Source organism: Rhinolophus hipposideros, assembly GCF_964194185.1.
Source record: "Rhinolophus hipposideros genome assembly, chromosome: 10".
Taxonomy (NCBI): domain Eukaryota; kingdom Metazoa; phylum Chordata; class Mammalia; order Chiroptera; family Rhinolophidae; genus Rhinolophus; species Rhinolophus hipposideros.
In genome coordinates, this window is record NC_138056.1 from 15,539,640 (window position 1) to 15,557,562 (window position 17,923).

At 40.0% G+C, this 17,923-nt stretch overlaps 1 protein-coding gene across 1 annotated transcript in view; it reads right to left on the reverse strand.

Annotated features, from left to right (window-relative positions):
• The window catches only part of EXT2 (exostosin glycosyltransferase 2), a 126,544-nt gene that overhangs the window by 47,662 nt on the left and 60,959 nt on the right, over positions 1 to 17,923 (reverse strand). The window contains exon 8 of the mRNA XM_081062596.1: positions 17,072 to 17,203. Within this exon, the coding sequence (XP_080918722.1) occupies positions 17,072 to 17,203 (132 nt within the window). The remainder of the gene's footprint in view (positions 1 to 17,071; positions 17,204 to 17,923) is intronic.

The window sequence follows — 17,923 nt, forward strand, 5'->3', positions numbered from 1 at the left end:
GGAAACTTGACTCAAAGATGGGGGAAGATACACCAAGAGGAGTATGTGTCATCCTGACAGAGTACAGGCACTTCGCCAAAATACCTTGTTCACATCTTGCCCACCCATTGCTTCTCACTCCTACAACTAATGTTCATTATGGAAGCTTCAGTAAAAAATCCAGATTGCAATCATTTGAAAGTAATCCATAATAGCCACAATAACTGTTAGGTCACAATGCCAGCTTTAGAAAGTTCTTTCATATTGCTTCTTCTGGTGAAGGAGCTAGGAGCTAGCCGACAAACTAGCAAGAGGGAGTTGTGGATTCAGGTTTCAGGATGCCCTGAAACAAAGGCCTTGGGAGACCAAGCTTAGCATCAACTACCAATTCAGAGGGGTTTTCTCCTTCAAAAAAAGATTCAAACTCAAACAATTAGGTGTGCCCTTGGCAATCTCACACAAAGGAAGTTACCTGGGCCCTTTCTGCAATCCTGTTTTGCTTTTTTTAGATGAAAAGTGATGGTTAGCCCCCTATGAGCCTAACCCAAACCATTGAGTCAAAGTTACCTACCGTACAAAGAGCCAAGGAAGGCGATGAACAAATGACCTTAGCTAATCATTCTGAAATGGTCTTGCTGGAACTACTTGATGATTATAAAATCAAGAGTGAAGAAAACCACATTCCATTACCAACTACAGAATTCTTTCTGAATCAACCAAATTCAATAAAAGAGATTCAAAATTTAATTGCGATTACTCACCATATCAGAAATGTTTTAAATGTCACTATGTAGATATAACTTCATGTGACAAGAAGAGAATTAAGCAGATATTTGAGTAAACCCTTATCTGATTTAAATGAAGGTATTTTGCCTGAGTAGAAAAGTGAGAAGTCAGAGAAGAAAGGAAGAGAGGAGAGGACAGGCCTTCCATACAGAAGCTTTGGAGCCCCTGGTAATGAGTAGCCTCACCTATCCATACCTTGATAGAAAGGGCAGTTCTCTTGGTTGTTTTGAAGTTATCAACCCTTACCTCAATGTGGTTTCAATTATGAATTACCAGACTAAAAGGGGGGAAAAAGCTTTGATTTATTCTTTTTTGCTCCAATTATGCATGATGTGTTTCCACTGAAGACTTTGAAAAGTATTTCATCATGCCTCTCATCCTGAAGTGGTCAAAGGGCAAAACCAAAAGGAGTTAACCCCTTCATTTCTCCTCTAGGTTCAAACAGACTCCTATCAATGGATGTATAGCCAGGCCTTTGAAACAAACAAAGCAATGAAAGGGTTAAGCATTAGCATCATATTACTGTCGTGCATAAGGGTGGTGTCCCCTGTCCAAAATGGTGAGATGATATTTATGTTAATGGTTGCTGGGAGATTTGAAAGGGGCAATCAGTAATGGGGCCCATGTTGCCTTAACCACTCAACTTCTGCAGCCCAACTCCTCGCAGCAGAACACTGCTCCGGGCAAGCACGGCCTGGGGAAACCGGAGAATGACAGAGGCCTAGCGATGGCTGGTGTGGGAGCTTCGATCAAGAGAGAAAAGATTCAGGATGAGTCTGACACCTACCTGCTGCATTACATCTTTAATTCATTCCACCAACAAAAATAACTGATTGCTCTGAAAACAAAGATAACAATGATGGCTAAATCTCACTGACTTTGCATTAAACAGACACATGAAAGATGAAGAAAATCAAAGGCCAGAAATCCCCTCAGTGCTGCAAACTCAATAAGGGAGAGGATAAATCATCAACTTAGAATCCCAATAACTTATTTACAGTAGTTTGTTCATAAATAAGTTTTCTATATGGTAGGGCTGGAATGTATTTAACTACATTTAGGTGCACTGACGTAACAGGTACTGGGCCTCTGCCGTCCAAAGAAACTGAGCCATAGAGACTAAATCAGAGTCATAGGGGAGGCCAAATATTTCTACTATTAGCATTTTTCCTCTAGATGGGTTTAAGGTCTTCTCTTTTTCTTTTTCTCCTTCTCTTCCTCTTTTTTTCTCTCTCTCTCTCTTCTTCGGGAACTCTGAGTAGGCATATGTTGGACCCTGGCCCTCTGTTCTCCACATCACTCCACGATTCCTTCGCATTTTCCATCTCTTTTTCTCTTTGGGATGTATGCAGAATAATTTCTTTAAATCTAATAATCTAATCTAATCACGTGAAGTTCTTGGAGGTGTGTTTCTGCTGGTTCTCGCTCATGATGTTGCCTTATTTCTTTATGGTTTTGTGGTTTTTAACTGTGAGCTGCTCATTTTCCTAAGATACTTTATTTGTAAGCGTTATTTGAGATCCGGATTGAAACTGAGTTTCTCAAGAGAAGGTTTGTGTCTGCTTCTGCTGTTCACTATCAACTCAGGGGCACTTTCAATGAAATTCTCCTTGTAAGGTTTATTTGGACCACAATTGTATGAATTTGGACCATTCACCATGTGAGGGTGGCATATGACTTACTTTTCTTTTCTTTTTTTTTTTAATTTAAATTTATTTATTGGGGTGACAATTGTTAATGAAATTACATAATTTCAGGTGTACAATTCTGTATTACATGGTCTATAAATCACCACCCAGAGCGAGTTCTCCGTCCATCACCATATATTTGATCCCCCTTACCCTCATCTCCCTCCCCCCACCCCTCTTACCCTCTGGTAACCACTAAACTATTGTCTGTGTCTATGAGTTTTTGTTTCTCATTTGTTTGTCTTGTTTTGGGTTTATATACCACATATCAGTGAAATCATAGGGTTCTCTGCTTTTTCTGTCTGACTTATTTCACTTAGCATTATACTCTCAAGATCCATCCATGTTGTCACAAATGTTCCTATATCATCTTTCCTTAACGCCGAATAGTATTCCATTGTGTATATATACCACAATTTCTTTACCCATTCGTCTATCGAAGGACATTTTGGTTGTTTCCATGTCTTGGCCACTGTAAACAAAGCTGCAATGAACATTGGAGTACATGTGTCTCTATAGAGAAATGCTTTCAAATTTTTTGGGTAGATACCCAGGAGAGCAATTGCTGGGTCATATGGTAATTCTATTCGACTTACTTTTCTTTACTCTTCCATCGAAGACACAGTCTTCTAATTTCCTGGCTTCATCCAGGAAGCTCTTGTTAGATTCTCCAACTCACAGGCTTTCAACCCTGTTCCCTACTTCATAGTTATCAGGTAACCAAACTCTGTAAAAGCCTCCACAGCAAAAGCTGGCTTTGGCTCCCACTCACCTCCCAGGATCACAGGTTTCACTTTGTTTAGAGTCAACAAATACACTTTCATGCCAGCTTAGCAACAGGCTAAAATCGCTTTATAATACTTCATCAGTATTTCAGTTGTTCAGGTGGAAAGGCCATTTAGCATATCTAATCCATCATAAAGCCAGTGACAGATGTCTTTCTATATCTGCATTGTAAATCTAATCAGGTGCTATTGTGTTTTCTATTTAATTGTGGGGTCAAGTCTGTGTACAAGAGAAAAACATTAAGAAAACATGGCAGTACGTTAAAATAGATGGAATAATGAACTGAGAATCTATGCTTTAGACAAGTCATCATACTTCTTCAGACTTCCATTTCCTCATTTATGAAATAGGATGATGGGGAGGTAGATCTTAAAAATAAATTTCTTCATCTGTAAGAATGGAGCTAACAGAATGCTACTCTTGGGGATGTAAGGATTAAACAACAGAAAATACAAAATAGAGAGCCTATCTGGGTACAAAAGCACCCTCCTGTAAATGTCAATTTTCTCCTCCCGAGTCCCATCCAATTCTAAAATTTATGTTTCCACATGATAAAGCATCACACTGATAGCCTTACGTCAACAACACTTAACTTTTTATAGCACTACACTGTTTAAAAATGCTTCCACATATATTTTTTCATTAATATCTAATAATAATCCTGTGAAATAAGTAATACCCCCATTGGACAGATAAAGATAATTTCAAAGCGATAATAAAGCACAAGGTCAAGCTAATAGTCTTGAAGTTAGGTTTGAATCCAAAATGTCCTTTTCAATGGCTTTGAATAATAATTGGAAATTAGTACTAATTGTTACACTGTTCTTCTGAAACTATTATTATCCCTAAACCCATTCCTACAGATGAGCAAACTGTTACAAAGAGGGATTTAGTAAATTACCTCGGATCATCACCAGGAAAGAAGGGATCAAAACTTACAGTTCAGGAATTTCTGAGCAATAGTTAGCTTACTATAGGCTTATAGGTTTAACCCATTTGAATGCCGCTCTGAAAATTCCATTTAGTAGTTGAGGTTTAGCTACTTAAATTTTTTCTTTCTATAGCACCGAAATTCACATTTGGCTAAATGCCCACCCTGCTTCTATAAAGCCAAACTACTGTCAAGAGGAGCAGGAAGGGTTGCCACTGATTGCTTTTCAGGTAGTAAAGGAAAAAGTTGACATTTTATCCTCCTCTTGAGTGGAAGGGAAGCCAATCATTTATAAGAACCCTCGTCGGCTGCGGCTTCCATCAGTGGGATGGACAGAAGCCAGTTAAATGGCTCAACATAAGCCATATTAAAAGAATTTGGAATGAGAAAAGAGTAGGTTCCATATGTTGATGCTTTTAATAATTCATGAGTTACATCAGTCTGCAAGTAATAAATTTCACTAAATATATCTATGGTAAGATGGTTTAAGAGACTGTCTAATCAATTAAATGGGTGAATACAATAATGTAGGAGCCCAAAAACACATAACTGATTTATACTGGTTCATAATTTGGTATGTTAAAAATAATGGTTCAGTTCTTTGATATTGCAAAAGATTTGGATTATTGTTAGAACATGGTCTTCAAATACACAATCATCACCCCTGGATCTGTTACTTAATAAATATACTAAAAACACTTAAAAGAAATGCTTCAGTGAAAAGACGAGCAACTTACTTGACTCAAACAAACAAGGCTTATCTATAATCCAGTGTTCAAGAATGTTAATGGTGGCTTAAACTACTATTTCTCAGGAGAGGTGAAACACATTTACAATGTCATCTGACTATCCCATACTTGAAATACTCTAACAGTTTGAAAGAGAGGCTTGTTCTCTGACCTGGACAGAAAAATGTGTGCTGACAGCTCACTGACTGTACCATAGAGGTCGGCTACAGTATGGAGAAGCCTTCACTGGCCTGGTAAATAAAAATTCTACTTGGGGGTTAAATGAATTCTACCTGTCTAGTATGGAAAACTCCTACTGAGAAATTAATGTTTAAAACCAGTGATTTAGCTTTACAATAGCTCAAGGACACCTGTCAGAGGCAAGCAAGCAAACAAAAACACACCAAAAAACCCCAAGCACAAACAAACTCCCTGGAGAAAAACCCTCTTAACCCCAATGGCAAAGATTTCCACAGAAAACCTCACTAAAGATGAACTCACATTCCAAAATTATAAAACATATAAGGAAACAATGTAACAAGAGTAACAGGCAGTAGATAAATGACAGGATTAGACATTACAAGAAATTTTAAAATTGGATAATTGGAAAATATTGAGTATCTCAAATAATTAAAGATATAAAAAATGAATTGAAAACATATGAAAAAAGACACTATGAAAAAAATGGGCAGACAGATTTGAAAAACAATGTAACTTCTAGAAACAACCACTGAAATTTAAATCTCAATGGCTGGATAAAACACACTGGTCCCAGCTGAAGAAAATAACAAAAGAGATGTGAAAAATTATGCAGCATGCACTAAAGAGAGATAAAAATGTGGAAAACATGAGGGGAAAAAAAAAAAAAACAACCTGAGACACATACTAACAGAATGAAAGAGATCTAACATACATTTACTAGGATTCCAAAAGGAAAGATTAGTGAAAATGACAGCTGTGTAATGTTCAAAAAGAAAATGAGAATTTTCCAAAACTGATTAAAGACATGAACCCCAAGGTTAAGGAAAAATCACTCTCAAAAGCCAGTTAGACTGAAGTTTATCATCACTAGTAATGGGACAAGTTGATATGGGTCCTCCAATGTGATACACTGAGAACACACTCTTTTGTGACATTCCTGTCAAAAATGCGTAATTTGAATTTCAATAATTTGAAACTGAATGCATAATTTAATGCAAAAGCATCAGACAAAACCAAGTCAAGGGACATCTTACAAAATAACTGACAGGTTTTCTTCAAAAATGTCAATGTCATGCAAGACAAAGACTAAGAATTGTAGACCAAAGGAGGCTAAAGAGACATGACAATTGAATGCAATGTAGGGCCAGGAATTTTCTTTTGCTGTAATGGACATTATTAGGATAATTGGCAAAATCTAAATAAAGTTTGCAGATTAAATAATAATATATCAATGTTTATTTTTAGATGATTTTGGTAATTTTACTGTGATTCTATATAAGTATTTAGAAGGTGCAAGTAACTTGAAAATGGATCAAAAATATGTATTGTATATATACACACATATACATGTACATAACATATACACATAGAAAAGAATAAAGGAAATGTGGCAAAATATTAACATTTGAGGAATATGGGTAAAGGGTATACAGAAACTAATATTTTTGGAACTTTAAGTCTGAAATTATGTCAAACTAAAAAAATACAGAGAATTTTAGGTCTGTTTAAGCAAACAAAGAAAACGCAGATAGAAGAATGTAAAAAAAGCTAAACCTACCAACGATAATAATAAGAAGACTCAGAAATTGGAAGTACTAGGTGTCCAGAAAGGAGGAACTCTGATCCCTTAAACCCACAAGCACAGGCAGACTATAACCCTCTTGCTGTGCTCCCTTCCCTTGCCCCCGCAGCAGGAGAAGGGAAGTTTATTCTCTGGAGAAAATGAATTAGAGATTCTAAACATGGAAGGCAGGGCGAGGCATTATAATGAACAGAGCCTAAGCGATCAGCTATAAAAGCACCCTTCTCCATCCCCTTTTCAGCTCCCAAAATGCTTGAAGCCCAGACTTATCCACCCTCTCCCCCACTCCCAAGGGCAGAAAGATTATTCTCTGGACCAATGAACCAATCCAACAGAAGTAACCCATGAACACCAACATTTGGACAAAGGACCAGGTCCCCAACCTCTTATCCTAAGGAAAGCCCATCAGCTGACAAGCCTTATCCACCTACAAAGAGCTTCTAATGAGCTTTCAGTGCCTCACTTTTAAATAAGAGCAGACTACTGAGAAACATCAGGTATTTGAAGAAAGTTTCCAATACACAAGTTAGAAAATAAAGAACTGAAAAAGGAAACAATACAAAGAGCTGAAGAAAAATTAAAACAAAACCACAAATATCTTCAGCAAAAAGTAATGTAGCATTAAAACAAGAATAGGAAGCTATAAAAAAAGATTAACTGGAAGTCAACTCTTAGAAATAAAACCTCTTAGAAATAAAAATTAACAAAATTTTAAAAAATCAAAAGAAAGGTTATTAGACAAAATTGAGAAAATATCTAAGATATTCAAACAAAAAAACCCACTAAAACAAAAAGATAATAAATAGGACAGAAAAGATAAGAAAAACAAGGATCAATCTAGCACATTCATCATCCAGGCAACAGAAGTTCCATATAGGAAAGAGAAAACAGAGGAAGAAAATAATCAAAGATATAAAAAACACAAATTTCTCAGAACTGGACATGAATTTCTAGCTTATAAGGGCCCAAATCGGTATCCAGTGAACAAAAAAGCACTCAAACCAAGGCGTACTTCTATCATCATAAAATTTCAGAACACAGAATTTCCCAGGAACATTAAAATGTTACATAAAGAACATCAGGAATGAGGAGACACCTTACTTTTTGACATAAAAAATGGGAAGCATAGAAGACAATGGAATAATTCTGAAGAAATTCTGAAAAAACTCACCTCAACCAGATACACTAGCCCAACTATTACTCAAATGTGAAATAGAATAAATACATTTTCAGACGTGCAAGGTGCAAGAAAACGTATCTTCCAAGAGTCCCTTTCTTAAGAAGCTACTGGAAAAAATAAACCCAAAATGAGGAAGATGTCAGAACTTGGAAATAAAGAATCCAACAAAGATGAGAGAAGGGAAATCCCAAATCACATTGAACTGAGGTCAGGATGACCAGTGCGGAGAGAGACAGAGCACAGTAAACCCAGACTGGAGCCAGAAAGGCCGGGAGGGAGGGAGGGTCTGATGGAGGGGATGGAGGCGATGGAGGGAAGGAGGGAAGGAGGGAAGGAATGGATGGAAGGAAGGGAGGGAGGGAAAGGACGGAGGGAGGGAAGGAGGGGAGGGAGGGAAGGAGGGAAGGGAGTGAGGGAGGAAAGGGAGAGAGGGAGGGAGGGAAGGGAAGGAAGGAAGGAAGAAAGGAAGGAAGAAAGGAAGAAGGGAAGGAGGGAAGGAGGGAAAGGAGGAAGAGAGTGAGGGAGGGAAGGAAGGAGGGAAGGAGGGAGGGAGGGAGGGAAGGAGGGAAGGAGGGAAAGGAGGAAGAGAGTGAGGGAGGGAAGGAATGAGGGAAGGAGGGAGGGAAGGAGGGAAGGGAGTGAGGGAGGGAGTGAGGGAGGGAAGGGAGGGAGGGAGGGAGGGAAGGGAAGGGAAGGAAGGAAGGAAGAAAGGAAGGAGGGAGGGGCGGAAGGAAGGAGGGAAGGGATCCTATAATTCACTTGTGCATGGCCATTTTATTCTTTCATTTGGAAAATTTAGTAAAAATTAATTAGTGATAGGAACATGGAAATCTAAGAGGGAAAAAAAAGGCTGCTAACTCCCTGGAAAATAAACAGTTGTATAAGAAAGGAAACAATCATGGTTTACTACTTGGTTCAATTGGAAACATTATTTACACAGTCATAACAATAACACTATACACAATCAGTACCACTTCAATAAAACATGACATAGCTATATGAGTAAGATGAGGGAAAGAGAAGTGCATAGAGACAGAGGGGAGGGTAGGAGAAAAAGCACCAACTCAAAGGAAGTAAAAAGACAATGCCTGTGACTGAGGAATCAGAAATAGCACTATAAGCATTTACAGGAAGATAGGAAGGTAAGTGCCAGAGGAAAGCTAAGAGGTGAAAGCAGTTGCTCCTTGGGTACAGCTTTCATTTCAGTTATTTATTTACTAATGCTTTATTTACTACTATTTGAATTTTAAAACCATACTACTTTTTAAAACATAAAATTAAGAAATGTAGCTGAAATAAGGGAACCAAAAACGAAAAATCCACCTTGTAGTTGGAGCTACATGGAAAATTTTCTACTCTGCATCTGTAATGACTGTTTATTAGAAAATTATACTTAAATATTAATTATTTGGGAGGCACGTAATTAGGACAGGATATTACAAATAGAAAACAAAATCCATTATCCTGAAACTGAAATACCCAACAACTCCATTTTCCTGTAACCTGCTACTGAATCATTTGAGCAGACCTCAGGGAGAAATGAAAATGGCCCCTGAAACAAGGGAAAAGGGAATCTGATGTGCTGCTAAGTGATAGCTGGGGCACGAAGAACGACTTGGCCAAACATTCAATATGTTCTTAATGAATCTGCTGCCAGGCCAAGCTCCCACAGACTCCAGAAAACTATTCTACACACCGCCCCTAAGAGCTGTGTGAGGGAAGGAAGCAGTCAGGTTTTGATTCATGAATGCTGGAGCCGGAACAGCGGACTCTACGTCAGCACCAGAGGAGGGACTCCGGGGACACAGTGTGTGCAGACTCAGCCACCAGCACCCAGGCACATGGGTCCCTCTCCACCAGGAAGGGTCTAGGAAGCTTGTGCAAAAGACCTGTGGACACGATCACCTTAACAACATCGCTGAGTTGGTCTTTACATATTCCTTCCATATCCTCCCCGTCTGGATCTGGCTGGTGATCTCGTCTTTTCCATTTTCTACCAGACCATCAGAATCGGCCCAGTTCTTTGCTTGGGGCCCCAGATCAAGCTCTTTAGATCTTCCTGCATCTCTCCACCTCCAGACGCAACTCAGCTTTCTTTAGTCCCTGGCTGCTGCTGACCTGCTGGAGACTCTCGAGCTTGTTTCCACAGAACTACAGATAGGACACAATTCAAAAGCAAAGGCTACTCAAGGAAAGGTCAGGGTCGTACACTGGATTGCCTGTGCAACTGTGATCCTATCAATGTGATACCCCTAAAAACAAAGACTTTAAAAAGCTTAAACTTACTTAAAATTCAAGCTACAATTTCTAAATTCCACACATACTTTAGTCATATCTCAGCAGTTGGAGGAAGAAGGGGAGAATGAGCCCAGAAGGCCTCCTGGGGGGCAGGGTGGACTTTCAAATTCCAGAGAAACATTCCACAACCTGGCAGTTAAAGGGCACTGAGTTGAGTTCAACAGACCGTTAACCTGGTATCTTTTCAGCCTAGAGTTCTGCTTCATGCGTCTGAGCCTGCGCTCCTTCAGCCTGCAGGGTGATTTATTGCTTGTCAGTGTTTACAGTTAACTGGTATTTTCAGCTACTTGTACAACTATAACCTTTGCGAGTGAGGGCCACTGTCTGGACATCTAAGTACAAGAAGCCCGGTGTTTTTAACGTAGCTGAGACAGATGTAGTCTCAACCCAGCATCTAGATGCTTCTAACCTAAGCCCTAGGGACCCAGAAGAGGAACTGGATGGGGAGAGAGGGAGGGCCTTCTCCAGTCGTGGAATCAGGACATACACAGTCTATCAATCCCATATCAAAGTACGTTCCCTCCACCAGCAGCATCAACACCACTTGGGAACTTGCTAGAAAAGCAAATTCTAGGACCCCACCCAGACGTACTCAATCTGAAACCTGGAGTAAAGTGGCAGCAATCTGTGTTTGAACAAGCCTTTCAGGAGATTCTGATGCATTCAACAGTGGGAGAACCACCTTCCTAAGAACTTAGGGGGCTACAGCAAACTGCCACATTTTACCCACAACTCCCTGCTCCTCATGGGTGGTGACTGCCAATCAAGCGCTTTTATGCAACACTCCAACCCAGTGATCCCTTCCCTGTCTGTCTTCCAAAACTGGACTTGGACTGAGGCTTACAGGAAGCCCAGACAAGTACGTATATAATTGTCATCTGAGGCCTTTCTTGCAGCTAAGTAGCCATTCTGCTCTTGTGTTTCAACCTCATTCGTATGCTGGGTACAACAAACCATTTTAAGTCACTTCCTCTCTTTTTCTCATCAATTTTTGTCAATGGCTATGGGACCCCTGCTACTCCCCTTTTCTATTCTAGATCTGATATGGTCAAATGCAGAAAAGAAAACCAATCTAGAGTATTTTTACTGGTGTTATCTATGATACCGTGTTTCCCCCAAAATAAGACCTAACAGGACAATCAGCTCTAATGTGCCTTTTGGAAGAAAAATTAATATAAGACCTGGTCTTATTTTAGTATAAGACCACATCTTATAAGACAGGGTCTTATATCAATTTTTGCTCCAAAAGACACATTAGAACTGATTGTCTGGCTAGGTCTTATTTTCAGGAAAACACGTAGCAAAGTTGGGGGGAAAGTACTGTCAAAGGGACTGGGTAAATAAAATGATAACATTGCTAAGAAGAAGTAGAATCTTTTAAATCATGTTGTAGAAAAGTAACATGGGAGAATATACCACCCTACAACATGAGTGCAGGACTATATTACATTTAGTTTTTAAAAAATTATTGCTGAGGAAATACGGTCTTGGCAACCTGTCAGAAACCCAAAAATTCAGTTCTTGGCCCACTGCATGCCCATGCCCATGCCCATGCCCATGCCATAATAACGCTTACTTGCTCAGTCTCTGTCCTCCAGACATGCTCATATCTGGCAGAGAACCAGAGACGAGGTGAAGCAAGGCGAGGGAGGGTGTGCGAGGAGACCCCTAGCTACACAGGGTGGGTCCAGATGTGGAGAAGAGGCCTGCCAATAGGCAAGACCAGAAATGTCACTAACGTTATAAGTGATACAGGTGAAGGGCATCTGGGGAGATGATACATTTTTGCTGACATTTGCAAAAAAGGAGAAAAATGAAAGCGTGGAGAGACTGAAAGGTTGTAAAATACAGGCAGCCTTGATGTGAGTTGCTAAGAAAATTAATGACAAAAACAAACTCATGCTTTCATAAGGAACCTTAACTTGGTGAACAAGTCCTTCCAAAGAAAAGATTCAAAATAAAGGGCCAATGTCTCCCAACCACACAGATCTGCTACTTTCAAGTTATGCTCAAGAATTATTTTGTCAAACTTTTTCAAGTTTTGGGAGTGTGGTATAACATGCATAATGTAACTGGTCTCCTATCTGCAGGCAAAGCATCTGGTGACGTGAACATTTGGTTTCTGCAAAGCCACCCTCGCTATCTTCGGAGTCCACAAATAGGTGCTTTTAAAACAAAACAAAACAAAACAAAACAAAAAACTAAGGCAGCGGCATCTGGCCCAAATAGGGCTCTATTCTCACCCCTTCTTCTGCAGTCTGAGCAAGTGCAGTGCATGGCTGGAGGCCCTGATAGCATAGCTTTGAAAAACCCAGACCATCCCTTGATTTACTGACCAAGATCCACATCTACTCCCACCTCAGAGTCTCTCATATTATAAATTTAATGGAATCTAGAGGGGCGACTCCCCTGCAGGTTGGACTCATAGTAATCGCATCTAGAGTGGGTTAAATATTCCTGAAGGGGAGGGGCATAGCCAACTATAAATAAATCAGTGCTACTCGGGGCCTCCAGTTGCTTTCAGTGAATGAAGATGCAGAATGTAAAACCCACAGCTTTCAATCAAGGCTCTCACCACCTGAGCACTTAGAAATAGGGTAGCCACTAAATTACACAAAAAGGACTATTTAAGAAAGAGTTAAAGAAAAAATATAGAATATGTTTTCCAGTTGCATATCCAGATCTATGCCTTTTATACTTATGATCTCTCCCAAATTGATAGAGTCCAGCTCTTCGATCATTTTATCCTAAATTAAAAGACATCTATTTCAAAACTGCAAAATTTCACGTACTGTTTTCTCCTAGTTTATAATCCTTTGACAGACAGAGAATGAAAATTCCAACCATTTATTCTTATTAAGTGTTTCTTAGAGCTTTAGATAAAAGTACAGAATAAAGTCCCACTGTTTGCACACTTTCTGGCTGCGTCGTGACCACCCCACCTGTGTGAATTCTCCTGCAGAGGAACAGATGTGATGCTCTTTGTCTCAAGCTTGTAAGACATGCGTGGAATAGTGGAAATGTTTCAGCCCAGAGGAGGCTCAAAGGCTCCCGTAAAACTCTATAGACAATTCAAAATCATCACAGGTAGAAGACCTGGGTTCTCACTTGTTTACACAACTTGCCAATTATATGACCTCAGACAAGCATCAGGCACTGTGAGTCTCGTTATGTCCACTTTATAGTAAAGGTCAAATAAAATAACGGATGTTACGTCAGTCTGTGATGAGCCTTGGAGAGCTCAAGTCCTGGCATCTCAATCTTCTGCCCACCCCCTTATATATCAAGTCCAAATTAAATTGTCCTAGGTATCATGAGGGATACCAAGATAACTCAGAAATTCCCTTAAGAAGGTTAAAACTTTACAGGAAATTATACTTCTATGCATGTGAAGTGACAGGAAACAAACACAGGTAATATGCTCTACGAGTTACAAGGAGGAAAGCTTACTTCCTGCTTAGGGGATCTGCAAAACCTCACGTTGGAAGGGGTGTATGAGCAGGCCACTGAAATTTAGATAACATGTGGACAATTAAAAGGCAATGGTGACCAACAGTCACAAAGGCACCAAGAAGACAAAGCATGGGCTATTCACAGGAAGAACAAAGCCGTGTTGCCAGAAATCTAGAACTCCCTGCAAGGGAGCAGAAGGAAGTAAATCTAGAAAGGGAGGCCGGAGGCAGACTGCGGAAGGCCCTGCAGTCAAACTGAGTTTAGACTCCAACAGCATCCGTACCAACAACCCCCATGCGCCCACATTCTCCATTTGGATAAACTACACCACATACCTCAGTTATCCGAAACTCCCTCATTTCCACTCCAGAGTCAGTTACTCTGGACAGTGCTTAAATGCATCCGCTTTTAAGTCTCACCTGCATTCCTGAAATAGTCTCTTGCCTCCAGTCTTACCACTGCAATGGTCCATTCTCCACACTGAGGTCAGAATGAGCCGACGCCATCTCTCCACATTACCAGCCTGTTTAAATGTTTCAGTGATTTCCTGTTACCCACAGACAACACTCCAACACCTTGCGCACGACACAAGGAGTTCTGTGATCTGGGCCCCCTCCAGGCTGCGTGCACTGCAGCTCCCTCACAGGCCTCCTCTACTGCTGCCACGCTGACCTCCCTGAAGTTCCTTAAACCTCCATGCTCTCGTCCCTCTGCATCTCTGAATTTGCTGTTCCTTCTGGATGAAACCTAACTTTCCCCCTTCCTCTGCCTAGATAATACCTATCCTTCTCTTTTAACACTCAGATCATTTAACATTTTTCTAGAAGTACTAGCCAATGCGATTCGATTTTTTTAAAAAAAATTCAAAAAATGGAAGCAAAATTAGCACTTGTAGGTACGACTGTATATCTAGAAAACATAAGAGAATCAACTAAAAAAATGAAACAATTGAAGAATTTAGTAAGAGTAGTTCACAATTTATATACAAAGGTCAATAACATATCTTTATACAAATGGTAGCCAGTTAGAAACTATGATGCCAGAAAGTATTCCTTTATAAAAGCATAAGAGAGATACAATATCCATGAAAAAATTTATCAAGACTTGTGAAAGACCTATATAAGGAAAACTTTAAAAATCTAGTAGAAAGACAAATCTTGCTCCCAGAGAGCAAGATCCATTGCAATGTAAATTCCCAAAAGGCCTGGATCTTTCTCTGCTTTGTTCACTGACAGATACATTTCCAGTACCAAGAACACTGCCGCAAACATGGTAGGCACTCAACAAGTACCTACTGAATAAAAACCTAAAACAATCTAAAAATTCAATGTGACTAATCAAAATACAAACGGGATTTATATTTACATTGTGAGGGAAACTGGCAGAGATATCCACCTTCCACTTGAAAAATGCACACATATAAGATCATTTTTTACTTTGCAGATAAGCAAAAATTCAAGTAGAATACTGAAGGCACGGAGAACCGGAATCACCAAAATGTCATCGGTGGAACTAGAAATTGGTATAGTCTTTTGAAAGGACAATTTGCTAATATGTATCAACATTCAAAATGTACATATTCTTTAAGCAATTTCTCAGCTGAAATTAATTCCGTAGTTACACATTTATGTGTGAATATATATGAAAGTATGTCCTTTGTATTACTGTTTGAAAATAGAAAAAAAGCAACTTAAGTCTCTAGCAATAATAGAACGGCTATGTAAGATACACGTAAACAATGGAATACTATACAGCCCTCCGTAAACTGAAGCAGTCATACTTAGGTATCCTGGTGGATTGGTTCCAGGACCCCCCCTGAATACCAAAATCTGCACATGCTCAAGTCCCTTATATAAAATGGCATAGTGTTTGCATACGCATATGACCTATATTTGCATACAGGCTACAGCAGGGTATGCCTAAATATCTCTTCATTTGCACAGATTCAACTTGGTGCTCAACAGTGGCAAATTCAAGTTTTGCTCTCTGGATTTTTTTCTGACTATTTTTGATCTGCAGTTGGCTGAATCCATGATACAAACTCACAGAATTCAAACCTGCAGATATGTTGGTAGACTGTGTACTGTATAGAATGAAATGGAAATAAGTCCATAACTTGTTATTAAAGTAAAAATGGCAAGATGCATGTAGTATGATCCCGTCTGCGTTCTGTAATTATGCTTTTATGCAAACAGAAACATTCTGGAAGGCTACCTTTGGCAATGGATTCAAGGGAGGAGATGAACACAAGGAAACGTGACTTCAAGCAAAACAGAAAGATGTTTGTTGTTGTTTTGTTTGATTTTACCCTAAGCATATATTTTACGTCCTCGCAGGCACCGCCCCCACCCCTACCCCCCACCCCTGAATTGAGGAAGTGTCCTGACCCCTCCCAGCGAGGAGTGCTGCCTCCCTCTGTGCTCCCACGGCATTCTGTTACCACTCTATTACAGCACGTCTCCCAATACTTCTCCTACAATTGTTGCCTTACTTGCTGGCTTCCCAAGTTAGTGGAGCGTTCCTTTGAGGGCAGGGATTGGCTTCTTTTTCTACAGTCTCAGCACCTGGTAGAGTGTCTGACACACAAACTGCTTAATAAAGGTTGGAGGGAGAGTCAGTCCCTATACTCCTATGACGATCACCAGGCGGCAGAATGCAGCACTACTGAGAATCAGGAGACAAGGAGGGCTGGCCAGAGAGAGAGAGGGACTGGAATGAAGAATGGAGTCCAGTTACCTCACGTGAAAGCCTTGAGGTCTGTGAGCTAGACAGCCAGGTATGCAAAGGAAGCGATAACTGCCTGCCCCAGAGTTTCAGGCCTTTTCAATGAGAAGTGGGGCCACTCCACAGTCCCTACAATGCCACAAGCGTCTCGTGACTCCTTCAAGCAAGGAAGAAGCCCTGAAAGCAGCTTCTGACCTCCCTCCCTCTCTGATGGAAATACGCAGGGGCTTCAGCCAGTCGAGCAAGTGACTGTGGCAATCCATAATGCCTCTAGATCACTTTGGCTGATTATTTTCCTCACAGGGGGTGGGAAATGTTCACTGAAATAATCCATGGAAAGTACTCAGCACAGTCCCTAAGCACTTAAAATACAAACTATTAGTAGTAAGCAGCTGAGAGAATCTTTTCACGAGTTCTAAGCACCGCCACTGCAAAACTCATCGGGAAGTCTTTGATTTCCAACAAGACCCAAGCCTCCCCATTTAACTCTGCAATAAATAAACACACTGTCTTCCGAAGCACATTTCAAACAAACTAGAAGCTATAGCTTCCGTATTTCTTACTTTTGTCATCATTTCAAAATTAAGCTGGCCTAATGAGAACCCAAGTACAACAGCACACTTTCAGCTTAGAGAGCTAGACTTTAAACACCCTTTACAAATTCAGCCCATTTTTCCTTTGTCTCCTCCTGACAGCTGGACCATGGCTGACCTGCTAGCACTGGAATTCACGTACCACAGTCGGAGGGTCATTCCATTCTTCATAGGAGATGGCAGCATATGGATAGATCCGGTCATTGATAATCTGCAGGGTGGCCAGGGCAATGGCTTTAATTGACTGGAAGTATGCTTCCCAGAACCACCGTGCCTGCAAAGAAAACACTGTAATAAGTAAGCAAGCGAGACAGAGGAGAACTAGATGCTCTATCACACCATCTCTGGGTCTGGGCAATTCCTTTATTCCCCAAAAGCGGGAAGCCTATGGCACCCACTCCCTGCTGCTCACGCCAGATCCCTCTCAAGTGTTCATTTAACAAATGCAGTCAAAACAGAACGTAAACAAGGAAAGTGCATAGTGCATTCAATTTGGATGCAAGATAAATTATGTGATGATGAAAATATCATGGTCATACCAAAGCAAGTTTTTATAGTCTTATTTTAAGATATAAAATAAAGTGTACAACTCTTAACTGTACAGCTCAGTGAATTTTTACGTATGTACGTATGCTTATAACTACTGCCAAGATAAAGATATAGAACATTCCAGCACCCCTGAAGAGTCCCTTATGCCGCTTCCCAGTCAGCATCTTACCCCTCTAAGAGTGAATCATTCATTATCCTGCTTTCTATTGTGCCCACTACTGAATTTCACATAAATGGAAATCAAAACAATTTGTACTCTTTTATGACTTCTTTTGCTCAATACTTATAATATTTAAATCAGGTTTTGGTATCAAGGTTATGCTGGCCTCATGAAATGAGCTGAAAAGTGTTCCTTCTTTTTCTATTCCTTGAGAAATTTTATGCAAGATTGGCATTATTTCTTCCTTGAAAGGTTTAGAATTCATCAAAAAAGCCATCTGGCCTA